Source organism: Trichosurus vulpecula, chromosome 7 (genome assembly GCF_011100635.1).
Source record: "Trichosurus vulpecula isolate mTriVul1 chromosome 7, mTriVul1.pri, whole genome shotgun sequence".
Taxonomy (NCBI): Eukaryota; Metazoa; Chordata; class Mammalia; order Diprotodontia; family Phalangeridae; genus Trichosurus; species Trichosurus vulpecula.
In genome coordinates, this window is record NC_050579.1 from 274,124,527 (window position 1) to 274,145,118 (window position 20,592).

The following is a 20,592-nucleotide window of genomic DNA, read 5'->3' on the forward strand; positions in this document are numbered from 1 at the left end:
CAAAAAGGCATAGCTAAAACTTGTTTGTCATATGCCTAAAGGTAACAAGAAATGTAGTATGTGTTGCAAACAGGAAAATTACAATGTATGACAGGACAAAGTAGAACTATAATATTCAGCTCCATAATGGCCTAGTGACACTGGCAGGAATCACTGGCCTGAGTGATGCCTGGTTTGAATCACAGTGAATCTGAAGCTAACACCGTCTCCAGAGACAGGTAAGAGCTTCAGTTTGGTATGGATATGAGGACATTCATCAGCTGAGGGCTGCCCAAGAAAGATCACAGGACTGGATCAAGAGCACCCACTTTACAAAAACTACGTGAACAGAATCCTTTCTATAAAGCATAGGCTGTAAACTTTTTTTTTTTGGTACAATAGCCCTCATTGAATTGATAGCTTCTCAATATTACAAAAGCTATGGATGGAGTCATAGCTTTATAGTACTGAGAGCTGCTTACTCACATGGGCACTGTATCTGTTTTACTGTAAGATATATACACAAATACACAACATCTTTCTTTATTAGCAAACTAAATAGATGATGATCTAAAACATTATTTCCTAAATAAGTTTAATCTATATAAGTTAATTACTATAACAAGAAAGCTATGAACTCCTAGAAATCACCTCAGCATGCAAACACTTGGTCTCTCTGCCAAATGGAGAGATTATGGCAGCCAAGTATAACACAAACTTTGAATATAAACTCATCAGTAAATCTTACTGAGGTAATTTTAAATTTAAGCTTACTCTTCTTCCAGACTTTCTTATTTCTTCTGAGAGTACTACCAACCTTCCTGTCACAAAGTTTGAACCAAAGTCTTCCTCAACTCCTTACTCTACTTTTCTCCTACATATCTACTCAGTTGCCAAATCCTGTCCATTCTGTCTTGACAATGCATTCCATATCCCTCTCCTTTTCTCTAGTTACACAGCCAACACACCTGTTCAAGGCCCTCTTCACCTCTTGCTTGGAGTGTTGAAATAGCCTCCTACTTATCCTCTTAACCCCTAAAGTCTCTCCCTTCTCCAATTCTACCCTCCTGGGCAGAGATTAGGTGCCAAAATGATTTTCCTAAAGCCCATGTCTGCCCATGTCACTCCCCAGCTCAATAAACTCCAGTAGCCTTTTAAGATCCTAAACAAATTCCTTGGTTTGGAATTTAAGGTCCTTCACAAACTGGTTTCAACCTGCTTTTCCAAGCTAATCATACATTACTCCCCTTCACACATTCTATAATCCAAACTAGCCTTTTTATACTGTTCCTCAGACACCATGCTCCATTCTTAGTTAGCTGGTGCCTTTGCACAACCTATCTGTCCCCTGTGCTTGGAATGCATTTCCCTCACTCCACCTCTTAAAAAGTCTCTTTTGTTGTTGCTGTTCAGTCATGTTTGACTCTTCCTGACCCCATTTGGAGTTTTCTTGGCAAAGATACTTGTAGTGGTTCGCCTTTTCCTTCCCCAGCTTGTTTTACAGATGAGGAAACCGAGGTAAACAGGTTAATTAACCTGTCCTGGATCACCTAGCTAGTAAGTGTCTGAGGCTAGATTTGAACTCAGGAAGAGAGGTCTTCCTGATTCCAAGCCTAATGCTCTATCCACTGCACCACGAAGCTGCTCCAAAGAGTCTTGTTTCTTTAAAAAAAAGCTTAGCTTAACTGCTACCCTATATTTGTGGCCTTTTCCGATTTCCCCAGTTAGTACTTCCAAAAAATTACTCTGTGTGTGTGTGTGTGTGTGTGTGTGTGTCTACTTGCAGAATGGAAACTCCTTGAGAACAATTTTGTCTTTGTATTCCCAGTGCCTAGTACATAGTATGTACTTATTGTTTATAGACCGAAGATAGGCAATCAACATTTATTAAGTGATTTCTGTATATCAGGGATTGTGCTAAATACTGGGAATACAAAAGCAAAAGCACAGTCCCAGTTTACATTCTTATAACGCAGAGAGGATATATGCAGTGCAAATGGAAGGTAATCTCAGAGAAGACATGAGCATGGGAGGGGATAAGAAAAGGCCTCTTGTAGAAGGTGTGGGAATTTTAGCTGAGACTTGAAGCAGGCCAGAAAAGGAAGGAAGGAGGTACAGGTGGGTGGAAATGAGAAAGGAAAGCATTCCAGACATTTGAGGCAGCCAGTGAAAATGCACAATCAGAGGAGTTACCCATCAATTGGGGAATGGCTGAACCAGTTGTGATATATGAATGTAACAGAATACTATTGTTCCATAAGAAATGGCAAGCAGGTAGTCTTCAGAAAAAACTGGAAAGATTTGCATGAACTGATGCTGAGTGAAGTAAGCAGAACCAGGAGAACATTGTACACGGTAACCCCAACATTGTTCAATGGCCAACTGTAATGGTAATGTAAATTTGAAGATCTTTCCCACACATTAATAGGCCCATGTGACCTACTTATGTCACAGGAAGCCTAAGTCACATGTGGTTGGAGGAGCTTGCTGAACAAGTGGAACTGAAAGGGTGGAACATGAAATGCTCAGAGTGAGTTAGAATCTGGGAGGAGAAGGACACAGGCAAAGAGTGAGCTGGGATTTGTGAGTGTGGGAAGGCCCCAGCAAGGGGGGAAGGCTAATAGGATAGCATGGCTCTTTGCTGTGATATTGTGTTTTAAGTTCCTTGCTGCTATGATGAAGTGGGCTTACTGATTTTGAGATTTGGTTGCTGCTGAGATGGGTTGGACTTACTGGTTTTAGGATTTGGTTCTCTGGTGTCTCAAAAAATGTTTTACTTCTTCTACCTTCTAAATGGAGAGTCTCTTATGTTTTGCAATGCAGAACTACACAGGCATATTCAAATTATCATTGATGTGATGATTATTGCCTTGCTGATACACCAACTTTGACAGACTTAGCTCTTCTGAGCAATGCAATGATCTAAGACAATTCCAAAAGATCATGATAGAAAAAGCTATGCACATCCAGGGAAAGAACTATGGAGTCTGAATGCAGATTGATGCATTCTTTTGTTGTTTTTTGTTTGTTCTTTCTCATGTTTTTTCCCTTTTGTTCTGATTCTTCTTTCACAACATGACTAATGTGGAAATATGTTTAATATGCTCATACACGTATAGCCTATATCAGAGTGCATACGGTCTTGGGGAGGGGGGAGTGGAGGGAGAGAGGAAAAATGTAGAACTCAAAATCTTATAAAAGCAAATGTTGAAAACTAAAAATAAATAAATAAACTTAATTTAGAAAAAACAAAAATGCACAACCAGGAGATAGGTTGTGCCCAAGGAACAGCAAGTAGGCCAGTATAGCTGGATCACAAGTTTGTGGAGGGTAATAAAATGTAAGAAAATTGGAAAGATAAGTTGGATCCAGGCTATGAAAGGATTGAACTGACAGAGGATTTTATATTTGATCCTGTAGGTAGTAGGGAACTACTGGAGTTTACTGAAGGATTGGCATGGTCAGACCTGTTCTTTAGGAAAATCACTTTGGCAGCTAAGTGTATAATGGACTAAAATGAGGAGAGGCTTTGTAAGCAGCACAAGTTTACAAAAAAAGCTTGGTGAGAGACCCAATTACCCAATCATATTGATGGGGTGATGGGACCTGGACCCCTAAAAGGAAAAGACCATATCTTTGAAACCCAGTCCTTGAATTTTCCCATACATTTCAGCAGCCCAGATCACTGGTGCCTCAGTCCAAGACAGCTGGCCCACGTCAACCCACCTAGATCACCTAATTAGCTTATTTGACATTCCTTTCACTGTTGCACCTGGCCCACCCCCGACTATTTATCTCTCCTTAATCTCATCCAGATCCTTTCACTGTCTGTTTTGTATATAAGCTTGTCTCATCCCTATTAAGTCAAAGATTCCCTAAGAATCTCTTTTGTCATTTGATTGAAAGAAGGTTTGGATGCATGAATTCATTCCAGGTGGATGATGTCCTATACCCTGACATTTCAGGGTTCCCAGCAACCTCAAACCACATCAATATCTCATGAACATTTACAGATGAAATGTGAGTGTAAAATGAAAGAAGAGATTTGCCAAGACTTTTAAGAAAAATTGTTTTTTCCTTTGATGACTGGGGAGTCATCACTACTATTTGTTAACTACAAAAAAAAAGGCATTTGATTTAGTAGAACAAAATGCTGCCTCAAAGTCTCTCTTCCAACAAGGTGCCTCCCCTGCATATGTTAAACTCATACATTCCTTGAAAGGTGCAATTGAAATAACTAAGTCTACCCTCTTATTAATAAAGTGAGGCCTAAAGCAGAACCAGGCTTATCAAAAGTGTTTGCCATTATCATGGAGATGTCTAGCACACAGTCTAAATGAAAGAGGGATCAATCTCCTATAGATGGTGAGGTCATCCTGATGGGATACTTGGGTGCTTGTGCCTGGACCCTAATTCTAACATTTCTCCTTACCCTCTGCTTGGGTGCCTGTGCCTGGACCCCAATTCCAAAACCACATCCAGTTCTAAAATCATGTCTCTCTAGCTTCAAAACATTGGCCCTAGCAGTTCCTCTCCAGTCCAAGGGCAAAACACTTATCTCTCCTCCTGATGCTGCGGCCAGCTACACATATAGAATTTATTGGTCCAACTCCTTGTGTATTGCTAATTGGCTGTGCACTGGGACATAATAATATTTACTACTTACTGACCTTACTGATATGTATCCTAGACATAGTCAAATGTATACTCCCTTACATTCATCTTGTCTAACAAGACATTTGATAAGAGCCACCTGGATATTTCCAGTCAGCCCTGACCATTAGTTGACTTAGTGACATTTCATGGTCAAAACCACACCTCCAGGTTGCCCTACCTTGGGCTATTTCCCAGTGAACTCTGGGTAAGATAACTGCGCAGTAGATACAAAAAGTGCATGTTCCTTTAAAAACTGGCCACCCCTTAACCACTCCCTAATCCCACCCCAAAACACCTAATTGACATGTTTCACCCCCAAATCTTGTATATAAACTTTCCCTGTAGCCCTGTAAGGTTGCAGGTTCCCTAAGAACTCTTGCCCGCTGTAAAGTGTAATAAATCTTTGCCACCTTGACTTAAAGAGTGCTTGAGATCGTGAATTCATTCCAGATGGCCCTGACCTTCTCCAGTGCTCGGGTCCTTTAGGGGCACCCGCCTCAATGACCCCGTCCGGGAACTCCAGTCTTGGGGTTCCTGGACCTTGTCTCCCCCAACCCTCAACAATCAAAATGCCCTTATTTACAGATGGCACTGTGAAACTTCTAAAATGAGATCCATAATCACTTAAAAGAGTTTAGCCTAATTACCCATATGCAAAAATAAAGTTTATAAAGATGCTTACTGTCTAGACTATGATATAACATGCTATTAGAGTAAGAGCCCATAGTGTAGGTCCATCAGAGCATATATACATATATATATATATATATATGTATATATGTATATGCTTTAATATACACTGCAAATGGACAATGAAATAAAAGAAACAGGAAGGCTGAGAGAGTTTGAGGCCAGGGGATGAACAGTCAGACAAAGGATAAAAAATAAAAGACATTTTTAATTAGGTGAACTTTGCACAAGCAAAATTAATGCCATTGGGAAAATGGAAGTGGTCAACTAAAGAGAAAATCTTTATACCAAATATTTCTGATAAGGATCTGACATCCAAAATATATAGTTAGCCAAGAGAAATATATAAGAGCAAAAGTAATTTTCCAATAGATAAATGGTCAAAAGAGAAGTAATTCTCAAAAGAATTATAAACTAGTAAGAAACATATAAAAATGATATAATTAACCAAAAATAAGAGAATAGCAAATCAAAAAAACCCTAAAGTTTTACTCTATAACCAGCAAATTGGCAAAGATGACAAAAGATGGGAATATTCAGTGTCCAAGGGGTTGTGGAAAGACAGCACACTAATGCATTGTTGGTAGAGCTGTGACTTAGTCTAACTATTTTATGGAAAGCAATTTGGAATTATTTGTACAACGTGACCAAAACTCCTATATCCTTTGTTCTAGTTTGATTCCACTAGCAGGCATATATACCCCAAATAGGTAAAGGACAAAACAGAAAGACTCCACATATACCAAAATATTTATAACAGAACTTTGTGGTAACATAGTAGATAGCCACTAACTGGGGAGTGACTAAACAAACTGTGGTATATAATGGTGTATAAAGAAATATTACTCTCCCTCACCTCCTCCTACTGGCTTTCCTGGCTTCCTTCAAATCTTTACTGAAGTTGCATCTTCTACCAGAAGACTTTCTCAATCTCTATCATTTTTAGTGCCGTTTCTCTTGAATTATTTCCTATTTATTCTGTGTATAGGTTGTTGTATTTGTTTGCTTTTTGTCTCCCTCATTAGATTGTGAACTCTGTGAGGGTAGGAACTGTCTTTACCTCTTTTCATAACCCCAATACTTAGCATAGTGCCTGGCACATAGTAGGAACTTAATAAATGTTTACTGACTGATCTACTCTGTGATAAGAAACAATTAATATAATGACAAGAGAGAATTACATATGTAAATACATAACTGATGCAAAGTAAAGTAAACAGAAGCAGGAAAACAATTTACATATCAGTTTAATAGAAAAAACAAATTAAAACTGAATGCTGAGGGGCAGCTAGGTGGCACAGTGACTAGAACACAAGCCCTAGAGTCAGGAGGACCTGAGTTCAAATCCAGCCTCAGAAACTTGACACATGTACTAGCTGTGTGACCTTGGGCAAGTCACTTAACTCCTAATTGCCCTGTCTTCCCCCTCCAGGGGGGGAAAAAACCAACCCAACCTGAATGCTGAGAAAGTATAATAACTAATCTGAGTTGCCAAAAGAGACATGAAAAGGTAGAGCTGGGGAATTAATGAGTTAATATGTGAAGTGCTTTGCACATCTAAAATGATACTTAGAATTCTCCCTCATGGGTGAGGGTGGGGAATACTACAGATAATGTGAAACTTTTTAGATGTATTGGTTAGTTTTGCTCAACTTTTTTCCCATTATTTTTTTTAAAGTGTGGACATACTGGGAAATGTAAGGGATGTAAAAACTAAAGAGGTCCAATTAGAAAAGGAGGTAGATAGGTTACATAATGACAATGAGAGATGATAATGGATGATCCAAGTGTTCCATTGGTACCCATATACCATCAAGAGATATAGAGGAAGGAGCCCAAAATGTCTGCTGGACTCTGAGTGGAGGAATAATTACCATCCAAATGTTGGAGGTAATACCCACATAGGAGAAATCTCAGATATGGTCAAAGTTTGAAGACTTGAAAGGTCTTCATTATTAGAGTTCTAGACTAGTTAATTTTGATGAAAACTTGAACTTAGGTGCCTCAAATCAGGTCAAAATATGTTATGACAGGAAACTGGATTTTTTGCAATCCTTCTTCTTTCGAACTGCTAGTGTTTTGTTTTTTTCAAGTTGTTCCCGGAGCATTGAACCACCATGGCTACCCACCTCCCACATTCGAAATCCAACTGAAATGCCACCTCCTCTAGAAAACCCCCAGGCCTTAAAGACGCTTCTTTTCCTCTTGGTACCTCACATCGTGCCATGCTTGTAGCTCTTTTCCTCGAATCCAGTACTTTCTCCAAGGACGCTGATGGCAAGCCATCCATGCTTTCTCACTATGGGTCATAAATTTCTCCAGAGGATCTTCCCAACTTGCCGAAAGCCTTTCCCCTGGTTCTTGCCTCCTTATCGTGTACAATGTTGCATTAAAGACACTTATGTATTCATTCACGTCGACCAACCTACATAGGCTGCCAGCTTCCAGGAGGTTTGGGAGAATTCTGGGAATCATTTTAGATGTGCAAAGCACTTCACGCGTTAACTCATTAATTCCATTAGGTTGTAGGAACCTCGAGGGCAAGGGCTGTCTTTTGCCTTTTTGTATCCCCAGCGATTGGCATGGTGCCTGGCATACAGCAGGCACTTAATAAACGTTTCTTGAATTGAATTTGATCCGTACATCAGCCCTGCGGGTGGGTGCTACTGTTACATCCGTCTTACAGACCAGAAAACTGAGGCCGAGAAGGTAAGGGATGTGCCCAAGGTCACACAGTGTCTTGAGGCAAAATCTCTGTCTTGGCATCTGTGCCAGTGCCTCAGAGGATTAAACAGATGATAGTGGCATTGAGGCTTGTGGGTCATGTGCCAAGGGGACATCCGGGCCCTCTCCGTCACGAAGAGTCCAATCAGACCGCACGGGCTCTCCGAGCCTAGGCTGGTGCCCGTCAACCTGTACCGAGGCCAGCGGTTTGTCCGGCCAGAGGCGGGGCGAAGGGACCCCGCATTCGCCCTCTCCAGGCCTGACGCAGGCAGGTAGGCAGGGTTCGACGCCCATCAGTAAATGTGCACCGGGAGGAACGGGGGCCTTCCCTCCAAGACCCCCGTCTCCCGATCTCTCCTACAGGGCTGCGTCATGGGCCTGATCCGCTCTCATTCCCGCCCTCCCGAGGAACAAGCCTCCGACTCCGGGAAGGGACGCAGAGGCGTCCGCGAGCGGCTTCTCGCGAGAACATGCCTCCTCCCCCTCCCCCTCTTCCTCCTCCTCCTCCTCCCTTTCCTCCTCCTCCCTCTCCTCCTCCTCCCCCTCCCCCTCCCCCCAAGCATCCCTTGCCTTCCCCCAGTCCCCCGCGCGAGCAGGTTCCATATTGGGTAAAATCTGGGCTCTCGGAGGACCTCCCCCGACCCACCCCGCGCGAGGCTCTCGCGAGATCATGTCCAGGAGTTCCCGTCTGCGGGGAGGAGGGGGTGGGGGGAGGGGAGGAGCTCGCGGATCTGCAGGCACTGGAGCCGCAGCTGGCGCGGGAGCTGCCGTCGGAGTCTGAGCCGCGGCCGCTGCTGCAGCCGCCACCTCCAGGCAGCGAACCCGGCCCTTTGGTCGCCCCTCGCAGACCTCCCCCCGCCCCAGCCCTCGGGCCGCGGAGGGGAGCAGCAAGAAGGCGGGCGCACACCCGGGTCTCCAGTGAGCCCGTAGCCAGGGCCCCCGCGGGTGGGCAGAGTCGCCGCGCGCCCCCGGCTGACAGCGGCCGCGGGAGCGGGGATCGGCGGGGCCGTCGCGGCTGCAGCACCTGCGGAGCGCCGGGGGGCTGCCGGGGGACCCGGCCCGGGCGGAGGCGCTGGCTGGCTCCCGCTGGGCCACCTCCCCTTCGCTGCAGCCGTCGGTGGAAGATGTCTCAGGAGAGGCCTAAGTTCTACCGGCAGGAGCTGAACAAGACCATCTGGGAGGTGCCCGAGCGCTACCAGAACCTGTCCCCGGTAGGCTCAGGCGCCTATGGGTCCGTGTGGTGAGTATCCGGAGCTGGAGGGTGGGACGGGGCCCGAGTTTCCAGCTTGCTTCCCAGGAGCTCAGGGATGCACCAAGCGGCAGGAATTCCCCCCCACCTCGGACAGGGCATTGCTCCCTCCTGCACACCCTCGTGCCCCCCTTGCACAGCCGTGCAAGGTTATGACAACTCGTTTGCACGTACGGAGAGCAATTTGCATTAGTGGGTTGGATACCAGACGGCCCGGCTTGCCTGCCCCAGGCGACTCTCGCTCTCTGTTTAACCCCCCACCCCCCACCCCGTAGGGCTGCGGGGAGGAAGTCCCATCAGCAGAATGCAGGCTCGGCCCTTTATTGATCTTTTCCAGCTTCGGCGTGTGTCCGTGACCGTTCCCCACCCGCCCCCGCAGTGTGTCAGATCCGGCACGGGCTACAGACAGGCCAAACATGGGGAAGAAGCCTGAGAATGGGAGAATTAGTAAGACGTCGTTCTTGGGTAGCAAAGCCCTCTGGGTTTTGTGCCTGATGGGGGGAAAAAACTGGGTTTTGGTTTTTTTTTTTTTGCAAACATCTATTGATTAAATAAATCTAGTTTTCAGAAACGAACATATTTGATGAGATTTCACTTATTTGCAACCCCTTGTGCTTGAAATTTTGATTACACTTCTGCAAGCCTGCCAATTTTTAATGTTGACCGCCACCTGAGCCGGTTGGAAGTTAATTTTTTTTCTTTTTAATGAAAAGAAGGCACCTATAAGGCTATTGTAATTTTAGAGTTCCATGGGATAATTGCAAGCATTTTACCATTTTTTATTCAAGTTCTTGACAAAACATTTTCATTTAACTCCGGGAAAATGGGCCCGGTGTGACATCCCTAAGATGAAAAATGGCCATTCACAAGTGACAGGAGTTATATTTTGCACAATTGGGATAATACTCAATTCACTTTACCAACAGTAACATAAAAGTTCCATACCATGGTGCATTTACTAGTGTACACAGAACTTTCCACATTTACTGTTAAGAAAACAGCTGTAGAATGGTTGGCATCAGGAAAACAAGAAAATGGAGAAGTTTGAAGGAGGTCATTGGCTCTGATGAATTGTAAATGTGTAGAAAGTATGTTACCATAATAATTCATTATGTAGCATAATTAAGCTTTTAAATTGGTATTCTTAGAATCAGAAGGGACGTTTGAAATTGTCTAGTTCAGCCTTCCACCAAAAGCAGAACTCCTTTTGCAGTGTTTCTAACAAATGTTAATTTGGTCTCAGTTTGAATAGTTCATTTCATAGCTCACCATTTCACAAGACAGACCATTTTATTCTTCAGATATCTTTCGGTTTAAATGTATTTTTAGCCAATGAAAAGCCAAAATATAATGTCATATGATGAATTGTATACTTTAGATTTATCATAAATGTTGGCCTGAAAATAAATAGTTGATGGTTATAGGTTTTTTTTTTTTTCCAGTGGTGTTATGTGCTTGTATGATTTTAAAATTGTTTGTAACACAATTTCATACTTGCCAAATAATTTCTGCTTTTAGGAAATGTTCATCTTTGGCACACTTCTTCAACATGATTCCTGTGCTCCTTAGAGTCACATCATGAATTTCCTGTTTGGTAGAATTTGCTCTGAATCTGAGATTGTGCAATTGCCTCCAACAATAGATCATATTGCATTTTCAAGCTCAGACTGTTTAATATGTGTGGCAGATTGTACCATACTCTACATCTTTTTTTTGCATTCTTTCCAAATGAAAATTTTAATTCTAAAGCAACTGGATTGAAATAATATCTTTTCTGAAAACTCATATTTCCTCATTTCAGTTTTTGTGTGTGACTGCTTCTTTACTGAGTCATTTGGCCCATCTTAAGTAAATCAATCTTAATGAGTTCGATTTTTGTTCCCAACTAGGATTATTTATTAGTTGAGTGATTTTATGCAAGATGGACTAGTTGAATGGAACTAAAGAATCTACCTGATAGGTTTCTTCTTGAATGTACAGTTTGTTTTCTAAACATTAACAGTTCAGCATGAAGCTGTCCAGTAAGATATATTCTCTTATGACAGTGTGAGAATAGTAAATCAATGAGTGTATTGTTTGGTTTGGTGTTAACTACTACAGCTGTTAATTAGCTTAATTTATGAGCTGTGCCTTTAAAGTAAAGTGACTAAAACATACATGCAAAGAGTTTGGGAGCAAGCTCTTCAAAACCTTCATAGTTCATATGCCTAAGACTTGCAACATATTTGGAGCTCTTCTTTTGGAATTATCCATCAAAATACATTCTTGTGAATATTATCAGTTGTAGCAAACTTTATTCCTTTTGAGACTGCTAACTACAACCTTTTCATTTGTAGGCAAGTTTCTGGTGGAGTAATGTGGGTGATCAAACTGAAAACGCCATGTACACCTATAAAGCATTGAGACTTTTTTGTGGTTCTTAAATTGGTCCTAAAGGCAGTTTGAAAAAAGGATCTTCAATAGTGTTTTGAGCAATGGTAGAAACATTGGAATAACTGTGGCTTCCCTAGGGGACTACTTTGAAGGTTCATATGAATGCATAAAATTGTTGAGTGATAGGGATTTTTTTTTGTCTTGTTACTTTTCCGTCACATTGTGGGTTTCTTCAAAGAAAGATTTTTTAATATTAAAAAGCTCATAGCAACAAATAAAGGTTGTAGGTCAAAGATCAAGGAATCAAACTCAGAAATCAGAATTTGTCTGGTGTTTTACAGAGATATTTCCATTTTGAAAATTAAAGGGAACTGACTTGCCTTTTTAAGGAACTTTATGCATTGTCTGTAACGGGAAATGAAGCAAAATTGTCAAGAGTGTGTTGTTGCAAAGCATTGATTTTGTGGTTTTGGGACAGAAGGGGAGAATCTTTGTGGTGAATTTAAGGAAATATAAACAGGAACTTAAATTCCTTTCCTTTAGTGGACAACTTTTCAGATCTCTCGTGGTATAATTGAGACTGGTAAGCCATCTAGTGTAGGGGCAGTAAGAACCATGACACCTCATACGCGCAAAATTGAGTTGGTAGTTGGCAGAGCACTTGGAGATCACTAGATGGATGTTATATAAATGATTAGCATAGAGCATAGGCAAAATTCTGGTGACAAACAATGAACAGATCTCTAAATAAAGGTTGTTCAGTCATGTTCTGCTAGTCTTTGTATAAACATCTCATGCTGGTGATCCAGCATCAGTTGGTGAGGGGTATGTTTTGAAGTTTTCCAGTAGACTTGATGAACTTCTGCTGATCAGTACACAGATGACCAATGCGAAGATGCTGGAGCGAGGTTATCAGTTTAGTTGGGGACAATAAGGTGCTGGTGTGAATAGTTTTATCTATGTATAATATTGTAGATAATATATGTAATCTATAATATGTAATATTATACCTGTGTATAATAGGTGGGACACCTGTAAGGTTTCCCCATTCCATTAGAATAGAGACACTATATAGATTGTATGTAAAGTGAAATTTTATCAAAGTTTTGAGAAACTGATTATGTCATTAGTGCTTTAAAATATGAATTCATAGGGTCATAGATATAGAGCTGAAAGGAACCTTAATAATCATCTCATCCAACCCTTTTACTTTACCGATGAGGAAACTGAGGCCCAGAGAAGTTAAGGGACTTGTCCCAGGTCACACAGGTAGCAGGTTAAAGAGCTGAGATTCAAACCTAGTCAAAAGACTGCCTCCTTATGCTGTGTATACTCATTCCACATCTGTAAGGCCTGGGTACAGAGTATTCAGGTTCTTGACACACTTATACTTCCTTCCTCTCTATGCCTTTTACATGTGTGTATTGTTCTGCCTTCTCCCTTTTCCCTCCTCTCTTCTTTCTCCTTCCTTTTTCTTTCTCTTCTCCTTTTTACCCCTTAGGGAGAGTATAAGGGGCTGGCTCCTCAGTGGTACCGTGGTTGTAAACCATTTCTGTCTGAGCTTCAACAGTTGGGCCTCAGCAGTTGTGGTGTGTCTTCCCATATCTCTTGTGTAGCATGACCACAAGATGTCCCTCTGTGGGAAGAGAGGTTGCTAACTGTTGTCACAGTTGTGACAGGAGCAAGCTAGCCTTGCCACTTTGGACCAAGCTGGTGAAAGGATCAGATCACTGTTTGTGGTTATTCAGTCATTCGTTCTTGTCCGACTCTTCATAACCTCATGGGCTATATTCCACCAGGCCCTTCTGTCCTCCACTGTCTTCACAAATTCTGCCCAAGCAAGCTTATGTTTGTTGCTTCCATGACACTATCCATCTTATCCTTTGCCATCTCCTTCTCCTTTTGCTCTTGGTCTTTCCCAGTGTCAGAGTCTTTTCCAGTGAGTCCTGTCTTTTCATTATGTGGCCAAAGTATTTCAGTTTCAGCTTCAGTGTTTGTCCTTCCGATGAATAGTCAGAGTAAATTGATTTGATCTCCTTGCTGTCCAAGGAACTCTCAAAAGCATTCTCCCGCCCCACAATTTGAAATGGTAGTTTCAGTTCTGTGGCACTCAGCTCTCCTTATAGTGCCACTCTCTCAGCCATACATTACTATTGGAAAAACCGTGGCTTTGACTATATACACCTTTGTCGTCAAGGTGATATCTCTGCTTTAAAGTATGCTGTCCATATTTACCATAGCTTTCCTTCCAGAGAGCAAGTGTTTTTTAATTTCCTGGCTACAGTCATTGTCTAACAGTGATCTTTGAACCCAAGAATATAAAATCTGCCACTGCTTCCATTTCTTCTCCCTCTCTGCCAGAAAGTGGTAGGACCAGATGCCATGATCTAAGGTTTTTTTTTTTAAATACTAAACTTCAAGGCAGTTTTTCACTCTCTTCTTTCACCCTCACCAAGAGGCTTCTTACTTTTTCACTTTCTGCCATCAGAGTGATATCATCTACATATCTTAGATTGTTGCTATTTCTCCCAGGAACCTTAATTCCAGCTTTTGATTTGTCCAGCTTGACATTTCATATAATTTACTCTACATATAAGTTTAATAAGTAACGTGACAATGTACAGCCTTGTCTACTCCTTTCCCAATCTTTAACCGATCAGTTGTTCCACAGTTGGTTGTGACTGTTGCTTCTTGACCCTCATACAGGTTCTTCAGGAGACAAGTAAGATGATAGGGTACTCCTATCTCTTTGAGGACTTGCCACAGTTTGTTGTGATCCACACAGTCACAAGCTTTAGTGTAGTCAGTGAAGCAAAAGGTCATCATTACTACTCATCAAATTACCTATATTATGACTGAAGTTGGACTTCTCTCAAAATTGATGCCAGAACAGGAACTTATTGTCCAAAGACTGAATCTCTAATAATCTTTAGACATAACAAACTCAGTTAATGGCCATCTTGGTGAATTCTATGTGTTAGAAAATGTTCAGTACAGATTTATATAAAGATGAGAATATTCTGATACATCTCTGGATCTGTGATCTCATCAATCTGAGTATTTATAATGTGTAATTAGAGCTAATAACATATCTGCCAAAGTGATTTTCCTCAAGGGCGGATTGACTATGTCATTTTCCCCTCTCCTCCTTTCCCCACATACACACTTGGTATTCTCCAGTGGCTTCCTATGGTGTCTGGGATTAAATATAAAATCCTCTGTTATTTAAAGCTCTTCACAACCTGTCTCCTTCCTATCTTTCCATTTTTCCTATACATTACTTCTCTCTGTACACTCAGCAGTTCAGCCATATTTTCTTCACACAACTTTTAATGTCTTGTTCCCATGCCCCATGGCTGGAATAGTCCTCCCTCCTCAACTCCAGAATCTGCCTTCTTTCAAGATTCAATTGTAATGCTGCTTTTTGTGGGAGGTCCTTCTTAGTGCCTTCTCCCACCCTCTAATCCAGGTACTAGGGGCTTTCCCTCTAAAGTTACCTTCCATCTATGTAGTCTATATGTATCTTGTATAGCCTGTGTGTTTTGTCTCCTTTTCAAATGTAAGCTCCTTGAGGCCAGAGACTATTTTTGTTTTTTCTTTATATCACGGTGCTTAGCACAATGCCTGGTATGTAATAAGCACTTAACAAATCCTTGTTAATGGTTGGCAAATAGACTGTCTTTGAAATCCTTTCTAAATGCATTGGAACCACCTTATACTGTGGAATTTCATATAAGGATGGTTCATCTTGAACTCCAAGTGCTCAAAGATACCAAAAAGCCATTATTAGAAGGTTTTCCCTTTATTTAGAAGGTTATCCCATTTCATAAACTTCACAGCAAGTCTCCAGTGTGCTGGAGTTTTTTTTTTTTTTTAGTTTTATTGATGTAATTTTTAAAATATCACAGTTTTTACTAGTGTCCCTCTTCCTCCCAGAGAGCCATCCCAATAACAAGTAATATTTTTAAAGACAAAAGAAGAGAAAAAGAGGAAAAGTCAACATAACTCAGTATCGACACATTTAAAAGTCAATAAACTGAACAAGTCTGAAAATATATACAACGCACAATACTTGTGGACCTTCTGCCTCTGCAAAGTGGAAGGGGAATGGGAGTGTCTTCTGAGATTTCTTCTTTTAAGGTATGCTTCTTAATTTTGCAACATTTACTTTTGATTTTGGGGGGTAGGGTTTCTGTTTAAATTGTTGTAGTCACTTTATATGGTTTTCTTTGCTCTTTTACTTCACTTTGCATCATTCCACGTAAGATTCCACCCTTCTGTAATTGTAATTTCTTACACAAAGTAATATTCCATAGTACTCATGAACCACATTGGTTTAGCCATTCCTCAATCAGTGGACATCTACTTTGTTTCCATTTCTTTGCTATTCTAGTATAGGGCGTTCAGTCTTTCCAAGTTCTTTCTCCTTGAGGTGGATAATTGCAGAAGTCGCCCCTGCCATCCTAACAATTACAGGTATTTTGAGGTAGTTTGTATTTTTAACTGCTTTTTAACCTACCACCACTTCTCAAAATGGTGCTTTTCCCCCCTTTTGGCCCTTTAAGTGATTTAGAAACATCTTATTTATCATCACAGCTCTGGGAGGCAGACAGAATGACTTGCTGGGTGGGGTGGGGGTGGAGGAGGGTTGTGACTGCTAAATGTCGAAAGCTGAATTTGAACTCATGTCTTCCTGACTCTAAGACCATAATTCTGTCCACTGAACCTAGCTCTCTGCAAATGGATCAATTCCCTTATGTTTAAGTGTTTACAATGGGAGAGGAGGAGGAGGTAGAGAATGATGATAGCTTAAACAAGACAGATTTGCCCCAGCTAAACTGGTGGTGTTTTTACTATAGAAAGTGGGACAACTGCTCTGGGGTTGAGTAACTTGGAATCATCACTTCCCCTTGGCCCTGGCCCCTTGTTGAAGGTGAAATAATCGTCTTCGTTTGGCTGCTTTCTTTTCTTTTTGTTGTCCATCCCCCTTTTCTGTTTTGCTTCCCAGCCTTGGCAGTGCTTGCTTAGCACCACTTGTCTGGCTTCTTTAAACCTTCAAATCTTGGCTGAGTCTTCCCTCCTTTGAGGGCCAGCTCCAGTGCTGGCATTAATGGGTTAATTTGTCTTTTCTAGGTTTTACTAGAAGCTAAAAGAAAGGAAGCTAGGTGAGGGATGCAATGTCTGGATTAGCCTAGGGGCAGTTTGCAAAAGAGAAGAGTTTAAATGTAGTTGGGCAATGTTTTGGCTGCTTCTTTATACCCCTCTAGTTGTTTTTTTTCTCCCTTTCCCTTCAACTTGCATTTTGGTGTCTTCTGTCTTAATTCTGCTTCCCAACCTTAGCTCTTGTTCTGTCTACTTTTCACACCAGGATCTTTGAATATGTGTATTTCTGCTCTTGTTTCTCTTCTAACAAATACCTTACATTTGTGTAGCCCTTTATATTTTACACAAAGTACTTTCATACACATTACTTTGTTTGCCTTGTAAGGTAGTTAGGATGAATGTTTTATCCCCACCTTATAGATGAGGATATAAACTCAGAGTTGAAATAACAACTCATAAGTAGCAGAGCTGAGACTCAAACCTGGGTTTTCTGCCTACTAGTCTGGTGTTTGTTCCACTCCACCATCCTGATTTAGACTTCTTGACTGCATATGATGAGGAAAAAGAAAGAGAACAGAGTGTTCTAACCTGTTCCCTGGATCTTTGTTGCCCCAAAGAGTTTTTCACTCTGTTAATTCAAAAAAAAAGATCTTTTTGATTCAAAAATAAATTGTCCCTCAAAAACCTCTCAGATTTGGATTGTTCTGCTTCCTTTTGCTACTGCCTCCCTCATCCCAGCCAAACCAAACTCCTTTTACTGCTTCCTTTATCAATAGACTAAGAGAACACCATCATCTGTTTGCAGCAAACAACTCTCAGTTCCCTTGCAAACATAGATTCCCATGACAACATAACAAAAAGGTCATGAGTGAATGTTTATTTCTCCTAGGCCTGCTGCTTGCTTAACTTTAGACCCTGAACCTGTAGGCACATGTTAATTTTGAGTAATTATTGTGAATTACTCCTTTTCCCCTAGGACCTAAAATTTGCGCTTTGGATACATTGGGTCCACAATATTGCCAGGTGTTGTACAGTGCTGTCCATCAAAAAAGTATTTCTTGATTAGTCCATGTCAAAAAACACATATTGGAGAAATGACAATGGGAAAAGCATCTTACATGTAATGGATATTTAACAAACATTGAATTATTTCTTTTAAAAGAGTACTAGACTATTCTCAAGAAGGTTTGGGTTAATTTTGTTTGTTTTTTGCATCCTTGGTTAGACCCAACAGATTTGGGTTCTAATTCTGACTGGAGGTAATTAGCCATGTGATCTTGGCTTCCTTGTCTGTAAAATAGGGATAAATAATACCTGTCCTGGATTCCTCACAGTATTGTTTGAGGACCAAATGAGAATATGAATTTGAAAACCATAATGTGCTATATAGAGAATATATATAGATAGGGTGTGTGTTTGTGTGTGTAGCTATATTATGGAACATAAACCATGCCTATAAATAATATGTGGGGTTCTCCTGGTTCCCTTCAAATGTCTCTAGTATGTTCATGGGATTTTCACTGGGATTGCTTTGATATTCTCTGTGGTTTTTCTTCTCTGCTTTCTCTAAATCAGCCCTGATTACCTAAAGTTGCCTTTATAACCCCAGTCCATCTCTTCAAGGCTAGTTTTAAGTGGTGTACCAGGCAGAATCAGATTGTCTGGGAGGTGGGAGGAAGAAAAGAGGCTGAGGGTGAGTGTTTGTTTGGTTGATGTGATTCAGAACCAAAAAGTGATTAAATCATCAGTCATAATTAAGGGGTCAGAATTTCTTGTTTGATGTGTTGAGAAGTAAGGCAGTATTAGGTTTGGGGAAGAAGGTAGATGGAGCCTGACCCTGGAATTATGCTTGGGAACTATATCTAAGGTAACTTAAGCAACCTTCAAGTCCTCCTACCTTTTAAATACACCACTGTGGACTTGCTTGTCTTACTTAGCTTGATGTTAGGCCCTGCCAGGAGTTGAGAACTCTTTCCTCGGACTTCCTCATCACTATGGGAGAAGTAGCCTAATTCCCAAAACAGACTTTACCATAACTCTTTATTTTCCTCTTTCACAAATTTAGACCAAATCAGTCTTCAGCAAGCATTTTAAAGTGCTTACTATGTGCCAGATGCTAGTTTAAGCATCAGAAAAACAAAGAAAAAACAAAACAGCCCTTGCAGTACATATTATGGGAATAGATACAAGATTTATAGAGAGAATAAATAGAAAGTAACCTTAGAGGAAAAGATGCTAGCAACTAGAGGAGTGGGAATGGGGGAGGAGAGATGGGGAAAGTCTCTTCTTGAAGGTGGCATTTGAGCTGAGTCCTGAAGATTCTGAGAGGCAAGTTAGGAGTGAGAGCAGTCCAAGCGCAGGGAGCAATCAATACAAAAGGCAGAGTCTGGATATGAAGTGTCAGGTGTGAGGAATAGCAATGACACCAGTATGACATGGTTATAGACTCCCCAGAGGGCGATAATGTGACTCTGGAAGGATTTCTTATTTGCTGTGTGTCCGACCCTGTACTGAATGCTAGGGATACTCATAAAGGCAACATCAGCCTCTGCTGTTAAAGCTCATTTTCTAAAGGGAAAGAGGGATAAACAAATAAATAACCCGAGTACAAACAAGGTAAATGCAGAATTGATGAGAAGTGATTCCAGAGGGAAAGTCAGTAGCGTGGAAAAACAGACAAAGGCCTTCTGCAGAAGGTAGCATTTGAGCTGAGTCTTAAACGAACCTGGAGACTCTTAAGAGACGAGAGGTGAGGAGGGAGAGGGCATTCTAGTCACAGAGGACTAATGCAAAGTCAGGGAATTAGGAGATAGAGTGTTAAAAGGGTGGAAATGTAGGCGAGGGGGAAGGAGGTTAATGAAGAGCTTTAAATGTCAAGTAAGACTTTTTATTTGATGTGGAATGTTAAGTAGAGGGGTGACATGGGCATACCTACTCTTTAGGAAACTCATTTTGGCAGCTGTAGGTAGAAACCTGAGATAGGGAGACCAATTAGGAAGCTATTGCACTAGTCCTGAAAGCTGATGAGGGCCTGAATTAGGATAGTGGCTCTATTGGGAGGAGGGAACCCACATTATTTGTATTCCCAGTATTTAGTACAGGCCTTTCACATTATCAGAGATGATGTGAGGAGGCGAAAATAAGGATTTGGGAAAAGGGACACTGAGGTTGAAAACCTGGGTGACTGACAGATACCAAATCTGGCTGCTGTTGCTTTAATCATAGCACTCTTAACATCTTCTTTATTTCTAGAAATCCTTATCTAGACTTAAATCATCTTAAACCTTGTTTTCTCTTCTGCAATTTGTATTAAATACCTCTGACTAAATTAAAATTATCTTTTTCACACAGTATAACAAACTTGCTGCTGAAAATTTTCCTTTGGGTCCTTGTTCATAGTATCAAATTCAATTTAAATTTGATGCCATATTCTTCTTACCCTTCTATGTGAGAAGTGGAAGAGAATAAGCATTTATGTAGCACTTTTTATGTGCTAGGCACTATGCTAAGCACTTTTTACAAATATTATCTCATTTTATCTTATTTGGAGGGGACATACACAACAGAGAAATATTCTGGTGTGTAAGTTGGGACCTCTTCTACATACAATATTTATGGTTAGAATCCTAGAATCCTGGAAGATTGGAGCAGGAATGGACCTGAGCGATTGTGTAGTCCAGAGATGTCAAACTTGTTTAATTTAGCTGAACCAGATTAAAATCTAATTTGGAAATATTTAATAAAATAAGTAAGAATATAATAAAACACAGATAATATTAATTTGAGGTTTTCTAAGTCAATATGTGGCCTAGAGGGAT

General features: G+C 41.0%; 1 protein-coding gene across 2 annotated transcripts in view; it reads left to right on the forward strand.

Annotated features, from left to right (window-relative positions):
- The first annotated feature begins 8,777 nt into the window (after positions 1-8,777).
- MAPK14 (mitogen-activated protein kinase 14) overlaps positions 8,778-20,592 on the forward strand; it is a 101,105-nt gene continuing 89,290 nt past the window's right edge. Inside the window, exon 1 of one of the 2 annotated variants that reach the window (XM_036766717.1) lies at positions 8,778-9,289. In XM_036766717.1, the coding sequence (XP_036622612.1) occupies positions 9,174-9,289 (116 nt within the window). In that variant the 5' untranslated portion in view covers positions 8,778-9,173. The remainder of the gene's footprint in view (positions 9,290-20,592) is intronic. The other variant, XM_036766716.1, reaches the window with a different exon arrangement.